We start from the raw sequence: 25,219 nt of genomic DNA, 5'->3' as shown, positions 1-25,219 counted from the left end.
CAGCAACCTCCAGCTCTTGGGCTTACATGATTCTCTTGCCTCAGCCTCCTGAGCAACTGGGACTACAGGCGCCCGCCACAATGCCCGGCTATTTTTTTTTTTTTTGTTGTTGTTGTTGTTGCAGTTTGGCAGGGGCTGGGTTTGAACCTGCCACCCTCGGCATATGGGGCTGGCGCCCTACTCACTGAGCCACAGGCGCCGCCCCGGCTATTTTTTTGTTGCAGTTTGGCTGGGGCTGGGTTTGAACCTGCCACCCTCGGTCTATGGGGCCAGCGCCCTACTCACTGAGCCACAGGCGCTGCCCCATGCATACAATCTTGGATGGCCACCCAGCTCTAGCACATTACACATATTCTTCCACTATAATACTTTCCTTCAGGGTGGCACCTGTGGCTCAGTAGGTAGGGCACTGGCCCCATATACTGAGGGTGGCGGGTTCGAAACTGGTCCCGGCCAAACTGCAACAAAAAATAGCTGGGCGTTGTGGCGGGCGCCTGTAGTCCCAGTTGCTCAGGAGGCTGAGGCAAGAGAATCACCTAAGCCCAGGAGTTGGAGGCTGCTGTGAGCTGTGATGCCATAGCACTCTACCGAGGGTGAAAAAGTGAGACTCTGTGTCTAAAAAAAAAAAACAACTTTCCTCCATCATCAAACACACATCGGCCACCTGAAGCCTGATGATTTTCAGGTGAAGACCAAAGATTTGCCACTCTTGGCCCATACCCAGGGAGAGTAGAGGAGATTAGGGTTTCAAATCTTGGCTCTCCTGCACCTTTGAGGTGTCTGTCCAAGGGAGGTCAGCAAGGGGGAACAAAAGCCCTCAGTTTTGTCCCTCGGATGCCATCAGGCCAGGTCTGGTTGGATTAAGTGGGGAACAAGTCGGGGGGAGAGTGTGCTTTGGATTCAGGGGCCCTGGGGTCCAAGCCCAACTGTCACTTGGCAGCTGTTTGACTCTGCACCAGGTCACAATCTTCCACGCCTGCGTTTCCTCCTCTGTCCAGATCACTCCCATAATGACCTCACAGGCACAATGTCAAGATCAAATAAAAAGACAACTATAAAGTGCTTAGCCATGTGCCTGGCAATCAGTGACGGCCATTAATTGTTATTATTTATCATTATCCCCTCAGGGGCACCTTTAGGAGACAATTACCCCAGAACCCAGATAGAGGACAGAATGAACAAATGCTTGTAGCCATTGCCTGCATTCTCTTTGGGGCCCACCTAAGGCAAAGGAGGCTGCAGACAGCTGCCTCGCCTGCCCCTGGCCGCCTGGGGAGGGATACCACAGCCGGTGGGGACAGGGAAACTGGAGAAGATGTCCTCAACAAAAGGCTGTTCAGGACCCTCAAAGGGTTGATTGTCCTGATTGAGCACTGCCAGGGACCTAGTTTCTTAGACTTTGGTGACCTCAACTCATGGCAAGAAATATAAATTTCCTGGGAGGCGCCTGTGGCTCAGTGAGTAGGGCGCCGGCCCCATATGCCAAGGGTGGCGGGTTCAAACCCAGCCCCAGCCAAACTGCAACAAAAAAATAGCCGGGCGTTGTGGCGGGCGCCTGTAGTCCCCGCTGCTCGGGAGGCTGAGGCAAGAGAATCGCGTAAGCCCAAGAGTTAGAGGTTGCTGTGAGCCGTGTGACACCATGGCACTCTACCCGAGGGCGGTACAGTGAGACTCTGTCTCTACAAAAAAAAAAAAAAAAAGAAATATAAATTTCCTGGTGACCCAGTAAATAGACATCTACATGCCGCACCTGAAGGAGCTTCCTGTAGTAACCACAGTGAACGCTGCACAGAACCTTGCTAGGTTCTGAGCTCTGCTCTAAGCATCCATATTTATGCTGGGCCCCCATAACCCCAGTGAGTCAGACACTACTCTTCTTGATGACATAGCCCTGGTCAATCGGAGCAGAAGTGAAGATGTGACCTAGGTCTGGCCAATCAGAGACTGAGTGCCTGGTCGAGGGGCAGGCATGTGACTCAGTCTGGGCCAACTGGAGCAGATCTCCATTCCCACTGGTGTGCAGAGTTGGGGGTAGGGGGGAGGGTTGGCTCAGCCATCCTGACAATGGTGCACCACAGCCAGCTCGTGCCTGCTCACTGGTGCTGATAGTTGTGATTTTAGGAATTTATGAAGCTGAGTGTTAAACACAGTTACATTAAAAATTAAATGATATAAATTTGTAATTGAATAGGTTATAAAAATATTTATGTAAATATATATTAAGTTCTCTATTAAGTAAATTAAAAGCACTGGGGAGCGAAGGGGAGGTGCTACTTTTCAGTGGCAGCTACTAGGCCAGATGGAACTTAAATTTGGAGCTGCCAGGAGTTACCTTCACTCCAAACTAGAAGAATGGCCCCCAAAAGAGAGTTAAAATGTTTTTTTATGTTCTTTTTATTTTTTCCATCCTCTCTTCCTTCCCTCCCTTCTAATTTTTATTTTTTTATTTTTTGATAGAGACAGAGTCTCACTTTATTGTCCTTCGTAGAGTGCCGTGGCGTCACACAGGTCAAAGCAACTCCAACTCCTGGGCTTAGGCGATTCTCTTGCCTCAGCGTCCCAATTAAGTGGGACTACAGGCGCCCGCCACAACACCTGGCTATTTTTTTGTTGCAGTTTGGCTGGGGCTGGGTTTGAACCTGCCACCCTGGGTATATGGGGCCGGCGCCCTACTCACTGAGCCACAGGCACCGCCCCTTCCTTTCTTAATTTGAGACAGAGTCTCACTCTGTTGCCCTGTGTAGAATGCCATGGCATCATCATAGGTCATAGCAACCTCAAACGCCTGTGCTCAAGCCATCTTCTTGCCTCAGCCTCCCGAGTAGCTGGGACCATAGGGACCTATAACAAGGTGCAGCTAGTTTTTCTATTTTTTTTATTTTTTGAGACAGAGCCTCAAGCTGTCACCCTGGGTAGAGTGCCAAGGCATCACAGCTCACAGCAACCTCCAACTCCTGGGCTCAAGCAATCCACCTGCCTCTGCCTCCCAGAGTGCTAGGATTACTGGTGTGAGCCACTGAGCCTGGCCAAGAGTTAAGATTTTTGACAATACGGAAGCCTGGATCCAGACATTACACTCGAAGCTGGATTTTAGTCACAGAGCTAACACACTCCTTTTACGGCTTCAACCAGTTTGAGCGGGGAGTGGGGGGTAGTGACGGAGTGACCCAACCCAGGAAGGGGACTTACAGCGCTCGCTCTGCATGTACCGAGCCACCCCTTCCAAGGTTAGCTCATCCAGGAGACGCTCCTTCTGGGTGCCCAGGCCAAGTGTCTGGGAGAAGAAATTCCGAAGGAAGTCCACTGACCAAAAAGACAGACAGTGGTGAGGTGGGCATTCAGCCAGGGTCTGTGGATCTCTCCAGTACCCCCTTCCCAGCCCAGGGGTCCTCCAGCCCCTGCACCAACTAAAGGCATAATGGTGGGCTCAGCCAGGTTCTGGGAATTGCTCTGGCTGGTCTTCAATTCCTGGCCTCAAGTGATCCTCCTACCTTCCTCCCAAAGGGCTGGGATTACAGATGTGAGCTATCATACCCAGTCTTGCTACATACTTTGAATATCACTTCTGGTGGAATTGAGGGGTGTCACCCAGATCCCTTCCCTAAATCTGCCCTCCAGGAACCCCACTCCCTGTCCCCAAAGAAGATACTCACTCTCTTCTTCTCCGCCAGCTGCTCCTCCCTCAGTGTCTGAATCTGAATCCTGGAAGGGGTGGGGGTGGGGTGGCCAGGCCCGAGAGAAGTGGGGTTAGGGAGGATGTGGGGGTGGGGGGAGAGACCAGGTTTCTGGAAAAGGCTGTGGCCCAGAGGTGACCTGAGGAAGTGAGGGGCAGTGGAGGGACAGTGCTGGGGCCAGTGTGAGGGCTCTGGGACAAGCTGCCTGGGTTGGAAACCTGGCCCCACTAGTCCTGAGGAGCAAGAGCCCCTGTGAGGGACTTGGCTTCTCTTTCTTTTTTTTGGAGACAGTCTCACTTTGTTGCCCTCAGTAGAGTGTCATGGCGTCATAGCTCACAGCAACCTCCAGCTCTTGGGCTTAGGCGATTCTCTTGCCTCAGCCTCCCAAGCAGCTGGGATTAGAGGTGCCCGCCACAGTACCCGGCTATTTTTTTTTTTTTTTTTTTGTAGAGACAGAGTCTCACTGTACTGCCCTTGGTAGAGCGCCGTGGCGTCACACGGCTCACAGCAACCTCTAACTCTTGGGCTTACGCGATTCTCTTGCCTCAGCCTCCCGAGCAGCGGGGACTACAGGCGCCCGCCACAACGCCCGGCTATTTTTTTGTTGCAGTTTGGCCGGGGCTGGGTTTGAACCCGCCACCCTCGGCATATGGGGCCGACGCCCTACTCACTGAGCCACAGGCGCCGCCCCGTACCCGGCTATTTTTTGTTGTTGTTGCAGTTTGTCCGGGGCCGGGTTTGAACCTGCAACCCTATATGGGGCTGGCGCCCTACCCACTGAGCCACAGGCACTGCCCGCTCGGCTATTTTTTGATTGTAGTTGTCATTGTTGTTTAGCAGGCCCAGGCTAGATTTGAACCCACCAGCTCTGGGGTATGTGGCTGGAGACTTAGCCGCTTGAGCTCCAGGTGCCGAGTGTATTTTTATTTAAAAAAAAAAAAAAAAAAAAAAATTTTTTTTTTTTTTTTTTTTGAGATAGAATCTTACTTTGTTGCCCTTGGTAGAGTGCCATGGCGTCACAGCTCACAGCAACCTCCAATTTTTGGGCTTAGGCGATTTTTAAGCCTCCTGCATAGCTCGGACTACAGGTGTTTGCCACAGCGGCCGGCTATTTGTTGTTGCAGTTTGGCTGGGCTAGGTTCAAACTCACTACCCTTGGTATATGGGGCCCATGCCCTACCCATTGAGCCACAGGCACCACCCAGTTTTTCTATTTTTATAAGAAATGGGGTCTTGTTCTGATTCAGGCTGGTCTCAAACTCCTGAGCTCAAGGAATCCACCCTCCTGGGCCTCTCAGAGTGCAAGGATTACAGGCATGAGCCACTGCAGCCAGCCTTGACGTCACTTTTCTAAGTCTCAGTGCTCATCTTGGAAATGGAGCTTACACAGCTGTTGTGAGGATGAACCGAGGCACTGATTTAGCGTATGTGAGGCGCTGGGACTGGTGCCCGGCAGCGGGGGCTGGGGAAGTGCCCAGTAAGTCCTGCTGTTGCTCTTATCACATGTCCTTCTTGCACCCCCGTTCCCTGAAGGGTGGGCCTGCTGCCCCTTCCCAGCATCCCTAAGGGTCCATGAATGTTGAAGTCGCTCCTGTAAAGGACACCAGTGGTGCCCCGTGCTTGCCCTACACAGCCCCTGCTTGCAGCCTAGGGCCACGCACAGCTCTCTGGCCACCTCCATCTCCTCCCTCCACTCCTTCCCCGATCCAGCTCCCTAACTGCAGGTCTCTGGGACTCTGTCCTGGGCCTCTCTGTTTTCTCTTTCCACCTTCTCTGGGGTACTTGCCTCTTCTACACCGATGGCCTTAGCCTAGTCACCGCAGATGCCACCTCTCTGTCCCCAGATGTGGGGCTCCTGTGGCCTCCGGACATCTTGCCCCACATGAACCCCTCAGGCCCCTGACTCCCACTGTGTGCTAAACTGTCCTCAGCTTCTCCCCCGGACTTCCTTCCCCTCCCTGGTCATCCCATCTCAGTTTGGTCTCACTGTCCCCCAGTCTTCCAGACTTCTCCTGTCCCCACCACCATTCCCTTCCCTCCTGCCACAGCCCTGCTGCCCCGCAGCATGTCCACTCAGCCTCCTTAGGGGCCCTCTACAGACCCCCTTCTCCCTTCCTGGTGCTCTTCCTGACCCAGCCTATCCTCTTCCCCTGGGGTCCTGTCCCTAAGCTTCTGGCCAGTTTCTACTTGCAAGTGACCCCGCTTCCTGGCACTTCCAACTGACTCTGCAATGGCCTGTCTGGGACAGCCACCACCTCTACTTCAGAGGCCCTCCTCTTTGGCCTCTCCAGTCTCCACAGACTGTCAAAAATTGTCAATGCTGTGCTTGCTTCGGCAGCACATATATTAAAATTGGAATGATACAGAGAAGATTAGCATGGCCCCTGCACAAGGATGACACGCAAATTCATGAAGCGTTCCCGACTATTTCAAGTCATCTTGGCGGGGTATTGGGAAAAGTTTTCAAGTAGCAATAATTGTGCCTCGGATAAACTTCACTGGTTACAATACTGCCACTGCACGAAGCTGGCCTCTCCAGTCTTCTCACCTGACCTCAGATACCTATGGAGTTCTCCAGGATGTCAGCTCCACGAGGGTGGTGTGTGTTCACCACTGAATTCCCAGCACTGAGAGCAGGGTCTAGCTCCTGGTGGGAGCCCCAGGACCCTCCATTACTAGGTACGCAGGCCCAGGGCTGGGCCCTGCAATGGATTTCACAAAAACGCAGTCTGATCAACCCACTCTCCTCCTTAAGAACAGACGCCTTCCCTTCCCTGATTACTCACTACTCTGTGTCGAAGCTTTCTTGAATAAGAACCTTCCTTTCAAGTATATTAAAAAATTTTTATTGCTAGGCTTGGCGCTCATAGCAAAGTGGTTATGGCACCAGCCACATACACTGAGGCTGGCAGGTTCAAACCCAGGCTGGGCCAGCCAAGCAACAATGACAACTGCAACAGAAAAATAGCCGGGCGTTGTGGCAGGCGCCTGTAGTCCCAGCTACTTGGGAGGCTGAGGCAAGGGAATCGCTTGCATCCAAGAGTTTGAGGTTGCTGTGAGCTGTGAAGCTACGACACTCTACTGAGAGCAACATAGTGAGAATCTGTCACAGAAAAAAAAAATTCTTATTGCTTTTTAAGGCTGTACAAGCTTTGTAAAAACTTTTACCCTGATGTTGGAGGGCTGGTGGTAGCGGCTCGGGGAGGTGCTCGCTCTCTCGGTCTCGTTCTCTCGCTCGCTTCCCCCGGCTCCCTTCGTTCCCCCCCCCGGTCGCCTGCGTGCCGGAGTGTGTGCGAGGGAGGGGGAGGGCGTCGGGGGGGTGGGGGGAGGCGTTCCGGTCCCCGGGAGACCCGCGGAGGGAGGCGGAGGCTGCGAGGGACTCCGGGAAGCCATGGACGTCGAGCGGCTGCAGGAGGCGCTGAAAGATTTTGAGAAGAGGGGGAAAAAGGAAGTTTGTCCTGTCCTGGATCAGTTTCTTTGTCATGTAGCCAAGACTGGAGAAACAATGATTCAGTGGTCCCAATTTAAAGGCTATTTTATTTTCAAACTGGAGAAAGTGATGGATGATTTTAGAACTTCTGCTCCTGAACCAAGAGGTCCTCCCAACCCTAATGTTGAATATATTCCCTTTGATGAAATGAAGGAAAGAATACTGAAAATTGTCACTGGATTTAATGGTATCCCTTTTACTATTCAGCGACTATGTGAATTGCTGACAGATCCAAGGAGAAACTATACAGGAACAGACAAATTCCTCAGAGGAGTAGAAAAGAATGTGATGGTTGTTAGCTGTGTTTATCCTTCTTCAGAGAAAAACAGTTCTAATAGTTTAAATCGAATGAATGGTGTTATGTTTCCTGGCAGTTCACCAAGCTACACTGAGAGGTCTAATATAAATGGGCCTGGAACACCCAGGCCACTTAACAGACCAAAGGTTTGTTTGTCAGCCCCCATGACAACAAATGGTTTACCTGAGAGCACAGACAGCAAAGAGTCAAACTTACAGCCAAATGAAGAGAAAAATCACAGTGACTTTTCGACATCTGAATCAGAAGTTTCCTCATTGAGCCCTATAAAAAATAAACATCCAGATGAAGATGCTGTGGAAGCTGAGGGGCATGAGGTAAAAAGACTCAGATTTGACAAAGAAAGTGAAGTCAGAGAAATGGCCAGTCAAACAACTGCCGGGGAAAGTTCCTCAGTTACGGTAGAAGAAACAGAAACATCATCTTCATCTCAGGATAAAGACAAAGAAAGTAGTTGTACCAGACAGCGTTGTACAGAAGACGATGAAGAAGAGGATGAAGACGAAGAAGAAGAGTCTTTTATGACATCAAGAGAAATGATTCCTGAAAGAAAAAATCAAGAAAAAGAGTCTGATGATGCCTTAACTGTGAATGAAGAGACTTCTGAGGAAAATAATCAAACGGAGGAATCTGATCTGTCTGAAGCTGAGAAAGATTTACTACATTCTGAAGGTAGTGAAAACACAGGCCCTGTAAGTAGTAGTTCTTCTGACTGCCATGAAACAGAAGAATTAATAGGATCCAATTCCAGTAAAACTGGAGAGATTTTTTCAGAATCATCCATCGAAAATGATGATGAAGCTACAGAAGTCACAGATGAACCAATGGAACAAGACTAACTATTTAGAAACATTTTAGATGCAGTATTTTACATACAGTTCTGGTTTTAACACTGTATAAAACTTTTCTGTAAAAGTGGACCTTAGTTTTACAAGAGAAGCAGGGTGTAAAATAAAGAGTTGGACATGTAAGAACTGTGAATATCAGCTCCTCTGGGTCCTGCTTACCGCTGACTTCTTTTTGGTTTGGTCAAATCAGTGGTTTGTGTATAGATTTTTTTTTTTTTAATTTAGAATTAAAGTTTTTAAACTGGAAAGTAATAATTATAATTTTGAAAATTTTTTGGGATTATCACATTTAGTTTAAACATATGCAAGAAAACTTTTTTGTCTTGTCTCTTTCTGACAGCTCTAGCAATTTTCATATTTCAGTCATAGTTTCAGCATTTTAACATGTGAATTATAGGGTTTCATGCTGGTTTCCAGATTTTATTGTTTGCGTACAAGGGAACTTTACGTCATATATACATATATATATAATATTCTAAGGGGGGAAATGTTATATTTTTCTGTTTCTATAAGAGATGAATACAATGGATACTTTTTCTATTGGTAATGATTAAGTTCACCTCTTTCAGAAGACATTTTCTTTCTCTTCTGAGTAATTGAAATAAAATCTGGCCCTAGTGAAACCCTGGAAATCTTAAGTCTGTTGAAATACCAGGTTAAACACATTCCAAGAGATCTGTTCAAACTGAAATTCTTTTGTATAACTTCTGAGGTGCCTGAGAAAAAAGACTTCATTATTTATGAGAAAACGTGCTTTATCTTGGAAATTGTGTTCAAACATTAGCTTATTATTTTGTAGAATGAATGCTTATGAAGCTGATATGAGACCATCTCAGAAGAACCTTGCCGGTTCCTTGACTTTTTGCTTGCTTTTCTGAACATTGTGAATATTACACATTTTTTTCTAAATTATTCTAGCGTATGCAAATGTCAATGGTATGAAACACCAGTCTACTGGAAGAATTAATATATTACTTTAGTAATGTACCTGAGCTAAATGACTGAAGCTTTAGGGGTGCATAGAAACCACCATAATTTGTATAACATTTTGAAGTGAATTAAATATTTTTGAACATGCTTCTTCGACAGCCAGTGTTATATTTTTCAGATCAACACAAAGCACAATGGTTACTCTAAACTCAATATTTTCAAATCCACATATTTAAAGTCATGCAAGCTGCAACTTCCCTGTCAAAATTACTGGCTGCCAAATTTATACCTGTTTCTTCAGCTGTACCTTTTGATATTTAGAATTTTTAAATTTCTGTAAGGTAGATTTTGTAGAATGTAATGTGTTCGCTGCCTTTGTGAAGCGGTATATAATTGTATAATTTCTGTGTGTAAACTGAATGCTTGGGCTTTCAATACAGTATTCATATAAAGCAATAAATATTAATGTTATGAAAAAAAAAAAAAAAAAAAAAAAAAAAAAAACTTTTACCCTTAGACCACGACTAACTTGGGGCACTTGCCTTTTAACTTCCCCAACCTACCCCCACTGAGATATCTACTATCCATGGTAATCAGCTAGATTATTTTCCTCTGCATATAAAAACTTTTTTTTTTTGAGACAGAGTTTCACTTTGTTGCCCTGGGTAGAGTGCCATGGCATCATAGCTCACAGCAACCTCAAACTTTTGGGCTCAAGTGATTCTCTTTCCTCAGCCTCATGTAGCTGGGATTACAGGCACTCACCCCAATGCCTGACTGTTTCTTTTTAGAGATGGGGTCTAAGTCTTGCTCAGGCTTGTTTTGAATTTCTGAGCTTAAGCAATAACCTGCCTTGGCCTCCCAGAGTGCTAGGATTACAGGTGTGAGCCACTGTGCCTGGCCAAAACTCAGTATTTTACATTATTTTTACAAAAAGGTTATACCATACAGTGTGACACCAAATCTTGTGTTTTCCACAGAACAATATACTACAGACATGCCTCATCCTTTTAAGCAGCTACATAGTATTGCATTGTATGGACGAACCATAGTTCATTTAACCCATCTAGTGACAGCCATTTGGACTGTTTCCAGATTTGCCCTCTTAGGGACAATGCTGCAATTTACATCTTCACATCTCCTTCTTTGGGACTGAGGATCCCTTTTTTTTTTTTGTAGAGACAGATCTCACTTTATCACCCTTGGTAGAGTGCCATGGCGTCACACAGCTCACAGCAACCTCCAACTCCTGGGCTTAGGGGATTCTCTTTCCTCAGCCTCGGGAGTAGCTGGGACTACAGGCACCCGCCACAAGGCCCGGCTATTTTTTTTTTTTTTTTTGTAGAGACAGAATCTCACTGTACCACCCTCGGGTAGAGTGCCATGGCGTCACATGGCTCACAGCAACCTCTAACTCTTGGGCTTACGCGATTCTCTTGCCTCAGCCTCCTGAGCAGCTGGGACTACAGGCGCGTGCCCGGCTATTTTTTTGTTGCAGTTTGCAGGGGCTGGGTTTGAACCCACCATCCTTGTCAAATGGGGCCGGCGCCCTACCCACTAAGTCACAGGTGCCGCCCTGAGGATTCCTTTTTTTTTTTTTATTTTGGCCGGGGCTAGGTTTGAACCCGCCACCTCCGGCATATGGGACCGGCATATGGGACCGGCGCCCTACTCCTTGAGCCACAGGCGCCGCCCAGGATTCCTTTTTAATGTTAAACTTTTTTTTCTCTGACAGTAGTTGTGCTTTGGGAGCTAGGGAAGCCTAACAGGAGGCTCTTAGACACTTGACCTCTCCCTCTTGTTCATTTCTGAGGGTTTTTTCTTTAATTTCTACCAAGTCAGAATCAATGGTATTGTGAGATATTTCAATCTCCACTTCGGCACTGCCCTACATTTATCTGCACTGCCCTACATCTGTACACACCATCTCATGGGTGTGGGTGAGCTGGCATTCTTTCAGGCTGTAGATAGCAGCTCTGTGGAAGGACTCAAGGGATCTACCCAGCATGTGGGGGTGACTTGACTTAAGGGGGAGCTAGAGTAGGGGGGGCCTTCAAGCTTCTGTGAGGCATTCTGTCTACCTCTCTCTGCAGCATCTGGAAGGCAGCATGGCCAGTGCTGTGGGCTTAAGACCCTTTCCTGCCCTTCTAGTTGAGGGACAGAGGATAAGTTATTCAACAACTCTGCCTCAAATTCTTCGTCTCTGAAATGGCCTCCTAGGCCTTACCCCCCAACAGAGATGCTGGGAAGATTACATGAGATAAAGCACTAAGCCCAGTGCCTGGCTGGAATGAGTAGTCAATACATGTTAACCTTACCTACAGTTAGCCACACACCCCCAGCTAGACAGCCACTGAATATACACTTTTTCATGCCCCCAGGTCTCTGCACAAGTTGTACCCTCTGCATGGAACACCATTTCTCATCTTGTCTAAGACAATTATAAGTCACTCTTTTTTATTTTTGCAATTTTTTTTGGCCGGGGCTGGGTTTGAACCTGTCACCTCTGGCATGTGGGGCTGGCCCCCCACCCCTTAGAGCCACAGGCACAGCCCACTTTTTTTTTTTTTTTTGCTGTTTTTGACTGGGGCCAAAATCTGCACCTCTGGTATCTTGGGCCGGGACCCCACTCCTTTGAGCCACAGGTGCTGTCCCATAAGTCACTCTTACTATGCTGTATTCTATCTCTGACTGCTAGACCTGCCTATAGATTCCTCCAGGGAAGGGCTTGCCTGGAATCCTTTTTTATGCATGAAGTTTACTGTGGGCTGCTCTCAGCTACTTTCATAATCACCCTGCAGGGTAATTCTCTCAACACTTGTCTGTGAGATCTGTGAGTTCAGAGACTAAATCCAATACCTCTCTTTTCCAGGCCCAGCACAAATTTGGTTCAGAAGGGGTGCGGGAGTCGGGGGGAGCAGGAAGTGGCAAAGAAAGAAGAAAGTCTGGGAGGGCAGGCCTGGGGTTAAGGCTGCACACTCTCCTCTGACAGGCCCCAGGAGACTGTGGGGTAAGGGAATGGAGGCAATCAGCCACAGAGGCCCTGGGGTAACTGTCTCCCCTCTGCCACCTCCCCCCAGTGTGGGTGTGGGAACAAGTCCGTCTTCTCTCCTTCCCTCCACCCTTTCCTCCCTTCCCTCCACCCTTTCCGGGTCTCACCTGAGCCTCCTGCACCTTCCCTGCCTGGGTCGCCAGAAAGTCAGAGGCTAGAGGAGAGGGGGGAGTATGTGGTTATAGTGGGGAGAATAGTTAAGGGGTTCGAAGTAGCAGTGTGTTGGGGGGCAAGAAGATCCCCCAACCTAGTTATACTGGGATCAGGTGGTGATAAAAATGGAGTAGAGCGAGGGAGGGGTTGCAGAAGCAGATAATTTTAGTGGGGAAAGTGCTGCCAGAAGGGGTGGTTCCTGAGGTACAGAAAGGCTGGGGAGGGAAGTTTTGGAATGAGAGGGAGGAGAAAGGAGGGAATACCAGGCATGAAGGAAGACTTAGGGGGACTTAAGATGAGCACAGCGGTGTGTGAGTGTGCGCTTGGGAGCGTTAGATTTACAAGGCGCACGGAAGTTTAGAAAGAAAGAGGAGGCTCAGCACCTGTAGCTCAAGCAGCTAAGGCGCACCAGCCCCATACATCGGAGCTGGCTCGTTCGAATACAGCCCCGCCCGCCAAACAATGGCAACTGCAACAAAAAATAGCCAGGCATTGTGGCGGGCACCTGTAGTCCCAGCTACTTGTGATGCTGAGGCAAGAGAATCGCTTAAGCCCGAGAATTTGAGGTTGCTGGGACGCCACGGCAGCACTCTACCCAGGGTGACAGCTTGAGACTCCGTCGCAAAGAAAAAAAAAAAGAAAGAAAGAAGGAAAAAGAGAAGAGATACCTCTACTTAGAGGTGGGTTTGGCAGAGGAGGTGCAGTGGAAGTGGTAGGTTTAAGAGACCTAGGGGGAAGAGACAGGATGGGACATCAAGGTCCCCTAGGATGCTACAGGTGCCCCTAACAACCAGAAACCCTTAGCAACCCGGACCGCGGCAACCTAAGATCGTACCAACGAGGGTCTTTAGCAACCGAGGTGCGAGTAACACGCCATCATTGGTAACTTGGCAAGCGGACATAGTAAACGGACCTTTAACACCCTGCGTCCCAGAAACCCACTAAACTAGCAATATGGATGACTTAGCCAACAGCCCTCCGAATCCCATTCCCCCAGATAGTTCTTATTTCCCGTCCCTGCGTGCCCGCCCTCGGGCCCCGGGGCCTGCAGCTCTCCTCCAGGCCCCGGCGCGGCCCGACCCTCCCACCGGGGTTCCCGACTCACGGTCCGGCTCTGCCATGGGCGCGGGGCGTGTGCACTCGGAGCTGTCACCGACCGCTCTGCCCGGTGCCGGTACCGGAAATAGGATGGGCAAGGATAAGGGAGAGAACTACAACTCCCAGCAGCCATCGCAGCTGCACAGGCGTTTTCATATAACCATCGAGCCACGCCCCTCTTAGGTAAGAAAGACACCCGACCTAGCCCTCTGGGACCCACAAAGGGGAGGATCACGTGAATTCAGAAGTTCGAGACGAGCCTGAGCAAGAGCGAAACTCCAGTCTATATAAAAAGTAGAAAAATGAGCTGGGCTCTGTAACAGGTGCTTATTGTTCCAGCTATTCGGAAGTCTGAGGCGGGAGGATCCCTTGAACTCAGTCGGTAGAAATTGCAGTGAGCTATGATTAGGCTAGTGCATTCTGGTCGGGGCAACAGAGCAAGAATGTATCAAAAAAAAAAAAAAAGTAAAGGGGCGGCGCCTGTGGCTCAAAGGGGTAGGGCGCCGGCCTATATGCCGGAGGTGGTGGGTTCAAACCCAGCCCCGGCCAAAAACCGCTAAAACAAACAAACAAAAAATAGCCGGGCGTTGTGGCGAGCGCCTGTGGTCCCAGCTACTTGGGAGGCAGAGGCAGGAGAATCGCTTGAGCCCAGGAGTTGGAGGTTGCTACGAGCTGTGATGCTACAGCCCTCTACCCAGGGTGACAGCTTGAGGCTCTGTCTCAAAAAAAAAAAAAAAAGTAAAACTAAATAAATAGCAAAAAACGCACAACGAGGGTGATATAGTGAGACTCTTAAAAAAAAATACACACACACACACACACACGCCGAACTAAATAAATGGCAAAAAACGCACGACGAGGGTGATATAGTGAGACTCGTAAAAAAAAATACACACACACACACACACGCCGAACTAAATAAATGGCAAAAAACGCACGACGAGGGTGATATAGTGAGACTCTTAAAACACACACACACACACACACACACACACACACACACACACACACACACACACACACACACACACACACACACACACACACACACACACACACACACACACGCCGAACTACCAGTCCCAGAGGGCCTGACGTCGGCAGCCATGTTGGTAAAGGGCTCAAGGAAAATGTGGGAACCGGTAGAGAGCCGTAGTCCATCCAAGTACTCTGATTGGTCACGGTGCGGTATGGGGGCGGGGCGTGAGTGATTTAGTCCTCTTTTACTGGATGAATTAGGGGGCGTGTTGGGGAATTTCCCACAGTGCGGAAGCACCCGAGCTGCGGTCAGAGCCCAGCTACAGGCGGGCAGCCGCTGGGGGTGGAGGTGGCTGGGGCCATGGCTGGGGTAGCGTGCTTGGGAAAAACTGCGGACGCTGATGAATGGTGCGACAGCGGCCTGGGTTCTCTGGGTCGGACGCAGCGGCCCCCGGAGGACCAGGGCTGTCTTGGGCGCCTCTTGTTTTTGGGTACTTCACTGAGGATGGGGACACGTGAGTGAACCTCAGGTTACCAAACGGAGCCCTGGGATCCAGCGTCTGATTCTCTTTAGTCTCTGATACCTGAGGCTTCCTAACCTTTCACTCCTAAGTCTGACTTTGGTTCCTGATCTGTAACCCCCACGTCCTAATTTTTAACAAAGCTGATCTCTTATTCAGCTTTAATACCAACCCAATGATTCCTGACCTTTTTTTCTTGAACTATGATTCTCAGTTCCTGGAATCCACATTCTACTCGCTGATCTCAAAACCTGATTTGACCTTCCTAACCCCAGTCTTGAGACTTTTGTAAGAACTCTGGCGATGGTTCCTTCAGACCTCTGACCTCCAAATGTGATCTTTGATCTTTAGCTCCTGAATTATGGACCTTAGACTTTGTTATCCGAAATTAATACTTTGTCTTTAACTAAAGACCCTATCCTCTGATCGATGATCTTTGAATCTTAAATTCAAAGAGAGAATATAAGCTCCCATGAAGAACAGTGATTCTTCTGTGAAACATTTTAGGTACTAGTGATAGGCAGTGAAGAAAACAGACAAAAACTTGTGCCCTTGTGGAGCATACATTTTCATGGGGCTATATAGATAAATCAGTAGAAAGAAAGGAAGGAAGGAGAAAGAAAGAAAAGACAGTTTTCTTAGAAAAAAGACACTAGAAAAAAAGAAAAGACAGAACAGAGAAAAAGTAAAAGATAGAGAAGTAAAGAAAGTTGGAAGGGAATAGTGGTTGGAAAAAAATAAAGCAGGAAAATGAGGTAAGTAGATAAGCTAAGTATAAGAGCATTCCAGGCAGAAAGAACCGCAGTTGTAAAGGCCCCAAGTGAGGGACTGTACTGGGGTTTTTGTCTGTTCTGTTTACTGATGTATCCCCAGTGACTCATACAGTGCCTGACCCATAGGAGGCACTCAATAAACATTGATCTCAAAAGAACCAGGTTTGGTTTCATTAATTAATTTTGTTTCTATTAGTTTTTTCTTTCTATTTCATTAGCCTATGTGCTGCCTTTATAATTCCTTTTCTTCTGCCAAGTTTGAACACTCCACCCTTGGTATATGGGGCTGGCACCCTAGTCACTGAGCCACAGGCACCACCCAGTTTGGGTTTTTTCATTTCTTTACTTTTTTTTTTTTTTTGCTTTGGGCAATCTTTATATTTCCTTTTTATTTATTTATTTATTTTTATGAGACGGGGTCTTGCTCTGTTGCCCACACTAGGGGTGTACTGGTAAGATCATAGCTTACTGCAGCCTGGAACTCCTGGGCTCAAGGGATCCTGCAACTTCAGCCTTCTGAGTATCTGGGACTACGGATATGCATCATACCTGGCTAATTAAAAAAAAAAAGTTTAGAGATGGTGTCTTACTATGCTTCTGCAGCTTATCTTAAACTCCTGGCCTCAAGCCATCCCTCTGTCCTGGCCTCCCAAAGTGCTAAGATTACAGTCTTGAGCTACCACGGCTGGTCTTAATTTGATTGTTGATATGATTATGTTTATGTTTGTCATCTCCCTATTAGATATACTTATTCTACTTAATCTGTTTTTTTTTTTTTTTTTTTTTTAGAGACAGAGTCTCACTTTATCGCCCTCAGTAGAATGTCAGTGGCATCACAGCTCACAACAACCTCCAGCTCTGGGCTTAGGTGATTCTCTTGCCTCAGCCTCCCGAGTAGCAGGACTACAGGCGCCCGCCACAACGCCCTGCTATGTTTTTTTTTTTTTTTTTGCAGTTTGACCGGAGCCAGGTTCGAAGCCACCACCTCTGTATAGGGGGCCAGCACCCTACTCACTGAACCATAGGCGCAACCCTAGTGAGTTTATTTTCTATTTTATTTCATTATTTTTTGTGACAGAGTTTTACTCTGTCCCCCTAGGTAGAGTACCATGGTGTCATAGCTCATGGCAATGTCAAACTGTGGGCTTAGGTGATCCTTTTGCCTTAGCCTCCCCCAGCAGCTGAGACTACAGGCGCCCCTCTAATGCCTGGCCAGTTTTGTTGTTTTGTTTTTTTCTGAAACAGAGTCTCCTTTTGTTGCCCATGGTAGAGTGCTGTGGTGTCATAGCTCACAGCAACCTCTAACTCTTGGGCTCTAGCAATTCTCTTGCCTCACTCTCCTGAGTAGCTGGGAATACAGGTGCCTGCCACAGGCCTGGCTATTTTTTGTTATAGTTGTCATTGTTGTTTATCTGGTCTAGGCCAGATTCGAACCCGCCAGCTTCAGTGTATGTGGCTGGCCCTGTAACCATTGTGGTACAGGTGCTGAGCCTGCCCATTTTTTAATCTGGTTGTTTTGTTTTGTTTTTTTGTTGCCAAGTTTAGGAATTCTTCATGTATTCTAATTTTTTCTGTTAGGCAGAATCTCACTTTGTTGCCCAGGTTGGAGTGCCATGGCGTCAACCTACCTCATAGCAACCTCAAACTTCTGGATTCAAGTGATCCTCCTGTCTCAGCCTCCCAAGTAGGTGGGACTCCAGGCACTTACCACCACACCTGACTAATGTTTCTATATTTAGTAGAGATGAAAGCATATATAGTGAGAATAAGATGGAGTCTGTCAGGCTAAGGCAGACATGACTTACCTGGTCTGATCTGTTTCAGTCGCACCCTGCCCTTCATCTCCCTATCTCCCATTCTTACTTTTTTTTTGGAGATAGAGTCTGACTATGTTGCCTTTGGTAGAGTGCTGTGGTGTCACAGCTCACGGCAACCTCCAACTCCTGGGTTAAACGATTCTCTTGCCTCAGCCTCCCAGTAGCTGGCACTACAGGTGCCTGCCAGAACGCCTGGCTTTTTTTTTTTTTTTTTTTTTTGTAGAGACAGAGTCTCACTTTACCGCCTTCAGTAGAGTGCCATGATGTCACAGGACTCACAGCAACCTCTAGCTCTTGGGCTTCTGCGATTCTCCTGCCTCAGCCTCCCAAGCAGCTGGGACTACAGGTGCCCGCCACAGCGCCCGGCTAATTTTTGGTTGCAGTTCAGCCGGGGCTGGGTTTGGAACCACCACCCTCGGTATATGGGGCTAGCGCCCTACTCACTGAGCCACAGGTGCCACCCACGCCTGGCTATTTTTTTGTTACAGTTTGGCTGGGGCCGGGTTCAAACCTGCCACCCTCAGTGTATGGTGCTGGCGCCCTACCCACTGAGCCACATGTGCCGCCCTACATTTTTTTTTTAGTTGTCGTTGTTTGGAAGGCCTGGGCTGGGTTTGAGCCTGCCAGCTCTGGTGTATGTGGATGGCACCATAGCTGCTGAGCTACAGGCGCCAAGCCAGCAGCCTATTACTTTTTTAAGGTAAGGGTTAACGTGGCCTTCACTTTGAACTAAAATACATAAAACTGTAATGTTGGAAATGGAAGATCAGAACAGTCTTGGAGAGGTTACTCTCTCTGTTCCCCCAAATCCCGGCCTTTTGTCAAATAACATTTCGTGGACCTATCCCCATGTCTGCATATTGGCTGACAGTGAGAAGTGGCCAGACCCTCTTTGTCTGAGAACAGAGATGGAGTCTCATTCTTGCTCAGGCTGATCTTGAACTCCTGAACTCAAGGGATCCTCTCATCTCAGCTTACCGGAGTGCTAAGGTTACAGACATGAGCCACTGTGCAAGGCCCATCCTAGCAAATTGAAATGTTATGGACAAAGAGGGGCCAGCTGCCTGTCACTGTCAGCCAATATGCAGAGATGGGGATAGGTCCACCAAAGTTTGTCAGAAGGCCAGTGATTCTGGAGAACAGTGAGGGTAGCCTCTCCAACACTATTCTGATCTTCCATTTCAAAATCACAGTTTTATACATAAAGGTCAAATCAAAGACTACATTAACCCTTATTTTAAACAATAATCAGCATAACTCAGTGACCTATTAAAACATTTCTGATTCAAAAATCAATTTCTGGCTCGGCACCTGTGGCTCAAGCGGCTAAGGTGCCAGCCACATACACCCAAGCTGGTGGGTTCGAATCCAGCCCAGTCACCAAACAACAATGACAGCTGCAACCAAAAAATAGCCGGGCCTTGTGGTGGGCACCTGTGGTCCCAGCTACTTGGGAGGCGGAGGCAGTAGAATTGCTTGAGCCCAGGAGTTTGAGGTTGCTGTGAGCTGTGATGTCACGGTACTCTACCCAGGGTGACAGCTTGAGGCTCTGTCTCAAAAGAAAAAAAAAAAAATTCAATTTCTGGGGCAGCACCTGTGGCTCAGTGAGTAGGGTGCCAGCCCCACACATACTAAGGGTGGCGTGTTCGAACCCGGTTTCGGCCAAACTGCAACAAAAAATAGCCGGGTGTTGTGGCAGGCACCTGTAGTCCCAGCTACTCAGGAGGCTGAGGCAAGAGAATCACTTAAGCCCAAGAGTTTTAGGTTGCTGTGAGCTGTGATGCCACAGCACTCTACCAAGGGTGACATAGACTCTGTCTCAAAGAAAAAAAAAAAAAAAAACCTGTGCGGTGCCTGTGGCTCAGTTGGTAAGGCGCTGGCCCCATATACCGAGGGTGGCGGGTTCAAACCCGGCCCCGGCTGAATTGCAACCAAAAAAATAGCCAGGTGTTGTGGCAGGCGCCTGTAGTCCCAGCTACTCGGGAGACTGAGGCAAGAGAATCACTTAAGCCCAGGAGTTGGAGGTTGCTGTGAGCTGTGTGAGGCCACGACACTCTACCCAGGGCCATAAAGTGAGACTCTGTCTCTACAAAAAAAAAAAAAGAAAAAAAAAACTGTTCAATAAAAAATGTTCATCAAAGTTCATTCTCTTTATACAGTAACATTCTCTTCTAGTAGAAACACGAACAAGGTCAGGCACAGTGCCCCTAACCTGTAGTCTCACCTATTTGGGAGGCTGAGGTGGGAGGATAGCCTTGCCCATATAGCAAGACCTCCTCTCTGGGAGGCTGAGGCAGGTAGATTACTTGAGCTCATAGGTTTGAGATCAGTCTGAGATCAGCCTGAGCCAGAGTAAGACCTTGTTTCTAAAAATAGCCAGGCATTGTGGCAGGTGCCTGTAGTCCCAGCTACTTGGGAGGCTGAAGCAAGAGAATTGCTTGAGCTCAAGAGCTGGAGTGTGCTGTGAGCTATGATGCCATGGCACTCTACCAAGGGTGACAAAGAGAGACTCTGTCTCTAAAAAAAAAAAAAAAAAAATACAATAAACAAAAATCAATTTCCTAGAGCTGGGTTGTGGCTCACACCTGTAATCCTAGCACTGTGGGAGGCCAAGGCAGGTGGATTGCCTGAGCTCACTGGTTCGAGACTAGTCTGAGCAAGAGTGAGATCCCTATCTCTGAAAATAGCCTGGTGTTGTGGCGGGCGCCTGTAGTCCCAGCTGCTCCGGAGGCTGAGGCAGGAGAATCACTGAAGCCCAAGAGCTAGAGGTTGCTGTGAGTCCTATGACATCATGACACTCTACTGAGGGCAGCAAAGTGAGACTCTGTCTCAAAAATAAATAAATAAATAAATAAAAGTCACTTTCCTAAATTAATCCTAAACTATTGAAGATGAGCATCTTTAGGGTGGGAGCTAAATTTACAAAACAAGGAGAATGAGAGATAGCAGGCGAGGTAACATAGGACTTAAACAGACTAGCCGTGCCATGTCCACTCTAGCCTGACCAACTCCCTTTTATTCTTACTACATGTGCTCTCAAATCGAGCCCGAGGATGGGGCTCTAGGAAACCCTAAACCTGTTGTATAGATTAAAACCTGGGGCTTGTTACCAAAAGTTTGGCACTTATACCTGAGGCCACATCAGAAGAATGTGAGGTCAAGTGGTTTGAGGAGAAGGAAAGAGAAATTTATTAATTTAGATTGCAAAAGAGGAGGTTGTTGGACTCCCATGTTAAGGTACCAATGTCCTAACCATAAAGAGAAATGCAGACCTTTTTTTTTTTTTTTTTTTTAGAGACAGAGTCTCACTTTCTCGCCCTTGGTAGCATGCTGTGGCATCACAGCTCACAGCAACCTCCAACTCCTGGGCTTAGGCAATTTTCCTGCCCGAGTAGCTGGAACTACAGGCACCTGCCACAACGCCTGGCTATTTTTTGTTGCAGTTTGGCAGGGGCTAGATTCGAACCCGCCACCATCGGCAGTATATGGGGCTGGCACCCTACTCACTGAGCCACAGGCGCTGCCCTCTATCCCATACTCTTTTTTTTTTGCAGTTTTTGGCCGGGGCTGGGTTTGAACCCACCATCTCTGGCATATGGGGCTGGCGCCCTACCCCTTTGAGCCACAGGCACTGCCCAAAGAGTACTCCCATACTCTTTGCAGAACTCTTTGTTGAAGGCATTAAACCCAGTTAGGAGAAATAGATAGTGATTGATATGGGGAGTAGTTCTCAGCTCCAGTTCTGTAAGTCCCAAGTGAACTTACATCTCCTGGTAAAAGAATCCGAGCAACTGGTGGGCGCCTCCTTTCCACCTGCCTGGAATGCACACATACATTTGGACCTGGGGCAATCAAGAAGGAAGCTCAAGAGAATGGTGGAGAAGCTGGCCTTGAACGAGAACCAGCAGCTGCCTTTCTGGTTAGGTTAGATAAATGCCTATTTGTTTCAGTTACTATAGAACAGGCATTTGTTACTTATAGCCCAAAATATCCAAAATTTTCCACAGTTGAAAGCAAAGCCAAGACATGGGATAAAGAGAAATTCACAGCTCGGTGCCTGTAGCTTAGCAGCTAGGGCGCCAGCCATATACACTAGGGCTGGCGGGTTCTAACCCGCCCAGGCCTGCCAAACAATAATAATTACAACAACAACAAAAAAATAGCCCTGTGTTTGGTGGGCACCTGTAGTCCCAGTTACTTTGGGAGGCTGAGGCAAGAGAATTGCTTAAGCCTAAGAGTTTGAGGTTGCTGTGTGCTGTGACACCATGGCACTAGGGCGACATAATGAGACTCTATTTCAAAAAACAAAAAAAAACAGAGAAGTTTTTTTCTTTTTTTGGTTTTTGGCCCGGGCTGGGTTTGAACCCCCACCTCCGGCATATGGGACCGGCGCCCTACCCCTTGAGCCACAGGCGCTGCCCAGTTTTTTTTCTTTTTATGAGAGTCTAACTCTCACCCTGCGTAGAGTGCCATGGGTCATCATAGCTCACAGCAACCTTGAACTCCTGGCCCAAGCAATTCTCCTGCCTCTCTTTTTCTATTTTTAGTAGAGATAGGAGTCTTGCTCTTGATCAGGCTGGTCTCAAACTCCTGAGCTCAAGGGATCTGTGCACCTTGACCTCCCAGAATGTGGGATTACAGGGGTGAACCGCCTTGCCCGGCCCCATAAATAGTTTGAAGCTGAAGATCCAGACCTTCCTGAAACTACTTTCATTTGAATCGATAATTAGCCTTTTAGGTTTGTGCATTTTGTGTTGTTTGTCCCTAGTAACCAGTAGGGTCATGACTGATACAAGATGTCCTGGGAAGATCATAACGTGTTCCCAGCTGTGAGGACTCACCCCTGGGGGCCACAGCTCCACAAGGGCCTCTGCATTCTGGGCACCCAGCTCTGGGACCTGCCATACTCCCCATGTCCTCTGCAGGCGAAGAAGTGGCTCTGGGGTGTTGAGGATTCCTAGAGGGATCTCATGTGCTCCATTCACCTGCGATGGGACCAGCCTAGAATGGGCAGGGTCCAGAAGGCCAGAGGTCAGTTGGACACTGAGGTGGGGTCAAAGGTACAGGAAGGGGCAGCCCAGGGCAAAAGGTTCAGAGATGGGGTTCAGGGTGCCCCTGGGGGAGTGTGGCATTGGATAGAAGGGGTTTCTGGATCCAGGAGTGAGAGATGGAGACCCGACTCCAGTACCCTCACCTCTCCCCCTCGGAGGGGTCTGCAGAGGCCTTATCGTCTGGCTGGGCCATCCTCAGGAGGCGGGAAGCCAGACAGCCATGGTCTGGCCTCTGGCCGGGAAGAAGAGAAGACTCCCAGCCGGGCGGTGCCTGTGGCTCAGTGAATAGGGCGCCGGCCCCATATACCGAGGTTGGTGGGTTCAAACCCAGCCCCGGCCAAACTGCAACAAAAAAATAGCTGGGTGCTGTGGCCGGTGCCTGTAGTCCCAGCTACTCGGGAGGCTCAGGCAAGAGAATCGCCTAAACCCAGAAGTTGGAGATTGCTATGAGCTGTGATTCCGCAGCACTCTACCAAGGGTGATAAAGTGAGACTCTATCTCTAAAAAAATAAATAAAATAGGGCGGCGCCTGTGGCTCAAGGAGTAGGGCACCTGTCCCATATGCCGGAGGTGGCGGGTTCAAACCCAGCCCCGGCCAAAAACCACACACACACAAAAATAAATAAATAAATACATAAATAAAATAAATAAATAAAGACTCTCAGCCGTTCCACCATGCATATAATATTTGGTATATTTACAACCCATATGGCAGAGACCCTGACCAATCACAATGGATCCCCTTGCTGTCCCAGGGATTAGCTCTTTAGTCCTAGATGGTGGGGATACCTGGGGCTCCCAAGAGAGAGGCCAGGGTGTCTTGGGGTAGCGAGAGGACCGAAAACAAGAGCTATTTACCAGATGGTAGGGAATATTTCACAATTTTAGCAACCAATGAGGCCATGTGAACATGAACCAGCTGAATAGCAGCTCTTGCCAAAACCCAGTGCCTGAAAAAGTTCTAGACCATTCTCCTTCTCCCATATATATATCCTATATATATATTTTTTTTCTTTTTGAGACAGACTCTCACTTTGTCACCCTCATTAGAGTGCTGTGGTGTCATAGCTCACAGCAACCTCGAACTCTTGGGCTCAAGTGATTCTCTTGCCTCAGCCTCCCAATTAGCTGGGACTATAGGCACCCACCACAATGCCCTGCTATTTTTAGAGGTGGAGTCTCGCTCTTGCTTAGGCTGGTCTTGAACCTATGTGCCCAGAGCAATCCACTCACCTCAGTCTCCCAGAGTGCTAGGATTACAGGTGTGAGTCACTGCACATGACCATTTTTATTTATGTCTTTGAGACAGAGTATCAAGCTGTTGTCCTGGCCAGAGTAATGTGGCGTCATACTCACAGCAGTCTCTAACTCTTGGGCTCAAGTGATCCTCTTGCCTCAATTTTTCTATTTTTAGTAAATAGATGGGGTCTTGCGGTTTGCTTTAAGTGGTCCCAAACCTATGAACTCAAGCAATCCACCCGCCTCAGCCTCCCAAAGTGCTAGGGTTATAGGTGTGAGTCACTGCACCCGGCTCTGAATATATTTTTTATAGAGACAGGGTCTCACTATGTTGCTCAGCACGGTCTTGAACTCCTGGCCTCAAGCAATTCTCCTACCTGGGCCTCCTTACAGGAATTACAGGATTGAGCCACTGGGCTCCACACATTTGCCAAATGTAATACAGTATGCCCTCTTTCTCTTCCCACACCAAGGAGGAGGCCTTGAATTTTTCCTCCAACATTTTATTATGAAAATTTTCAGATACACAGAAAAGCTTGAAGCATTATACAGGGGATATCCATATGCCTGCTACCTGGATTCTACCATGAACATTTTACTCTTCTTGCTGTATGGCACATCTATCCATCTATCTATCATCTATCTATCTATCTATCTATCTAATCCATCTATCTATCATCTATCTATCTATCTATCTATCTATCTATCTATCTATCTATCTATCTATCTATCTATCTAATCCATCTATCTATCTATCTATCTAATCCATCTATCTATCATCTATCTATCTATCTATCTATCTATCTATCTATCTATCTATCTATCTATCTATCTATCTATCTATCTATCTATCTATCTATCTAATCCATCTGACCCCAATTCTGGCCAGGCACAGAGTCCTACAGTAGGTTATCACGTAGGCCCTGGGGAAAGTGGGCAGCTTGGGCTTCTGCCCTCAGAGCCTTCCATTCTTGTTTGGGTGGGTGAAGCAGGCAGATAGTAAGCAGCTAAGCAAGTAAATCAGCCTATGACCTGAACCTCAGGTGTTAGGGAGGAGGAGGGCAGGGGGCAGGTGCCTCATGGAGGGGTGAACAGGGTAGGGGAGAGGAGGAAGAAGGGGGGCAGGGAGAGGGAGGGAGATGCCTGCCTGGGTCCTAAGGGAGGATGAGAAGGATGTAGGTGGTGCTGGGAAGGGCTACGTGGGGGCAGCTGTCTGACACCCAAGGGGATCCTAGGGGGTGGGAGGATGCCAGGTGCTCAGTCTCTGGGGGCCCTACCT

The 25,219-nt window shown here is 48.2% G+C and overlaps 2 protein-coding genes, 1 long non-coding RNA gene, 1 other non-coding gene and 1 pseudogene across 10 annotated transcripts in view; 3 read left to right on the top strand and 2 right to left on the bottom strand.

Annotated features, from left to right (window-relative positions):
• LOC128596046 (NAD-dependent protein deacetylase sirtuin-2-like) overlaps positions 1–13,774 on the bottom strand; it is a 38,660-nt gene extending 24,886 nt beyond the window's left edge. The window contains exons 1-5 of one of the 7 annotated variants that reach the window (XM_053605397.1): positions 13,569–13,710; positions 12,969–13,079; positions 12,418–12,464; positions 3,654–3,702; positions 3,190–3,303 (exon numbers count right to left, since the gene is read on the bottom strand). In XM_053605397.1, the coding sequence (XP_053461372.1) occupies positions 3,190–3,303; positions 3,654–3,702; positions 12,418–12,464; positions 12,969–13,079; positions 13,569–13,584 (337 nt within the window). In that variant the 5' untranslated portion in view covers positions 13,585–13,710. The other 6 variants (XM_053605394.1, XM_053605398.1, XM_053605396.1 and 3 more) reach the window with 6 other exon arrangements.
• LOC128596059 (uncharacterized) lies at positions 4,389–10,300 on the top strand. Its single transcript, XR_008383055.1, has 2 exons — positions 4,389–6,848; positions 9,776–10,300. It is a non-coding gene; the product is annotated as an uncharacterized LOC128596059 (long non-coding RNA).
• On the bottom strand, positions 5,965–6,202 carry LOC128597769 (uncharacterized; annotated as a pseudogene).
• Positions 5,997–6,103, top strand: LOC128597816 (U6 spliceosomal RNA). The gene has a single exon (XR_008383375.1). It is a non-coding gene; the product is annotated as a U6 spliceosomal RNA (small nuclear RNA).
• Positions 6,847–9,405, top strand: LOC128596049 (serine/threonine-protein phosphatase 4 regulatory subunit 2). Its single transcript, XM_053605404.1, has one exon. The coding sequence runs from the start codon at positions 7,066–7,068 to the stop codon at positions 8,317–8,319; it is 1,254 nt and encodes a 417-aa protein (XP_053461379.1). The 5' UTR covers positions 6,847–7,065; the 3' UTR covers positions 8,320–9,405.
• Positions 13,775–25,219: the final 11,445 nt, after the last annotated feature.

Source organism: Nycticebus coucang, chromosome 10 (genome assembly GCF_027406575.1).
Source record: "Nycticebus coucang isolate mNycCou1 chromosome 10, mNycCou1.pri, whole genome shotgun sequence".
Classification (NCBI taxonomy): Eukaryota; Metazoa; Chordata; class Mammalia; order Primates; family Lorisidae; genus Nycticebus; species Nycticebus coucang.
This window is presented reverse-complemented; position numbering and strand designations above follow the sequence as displayed.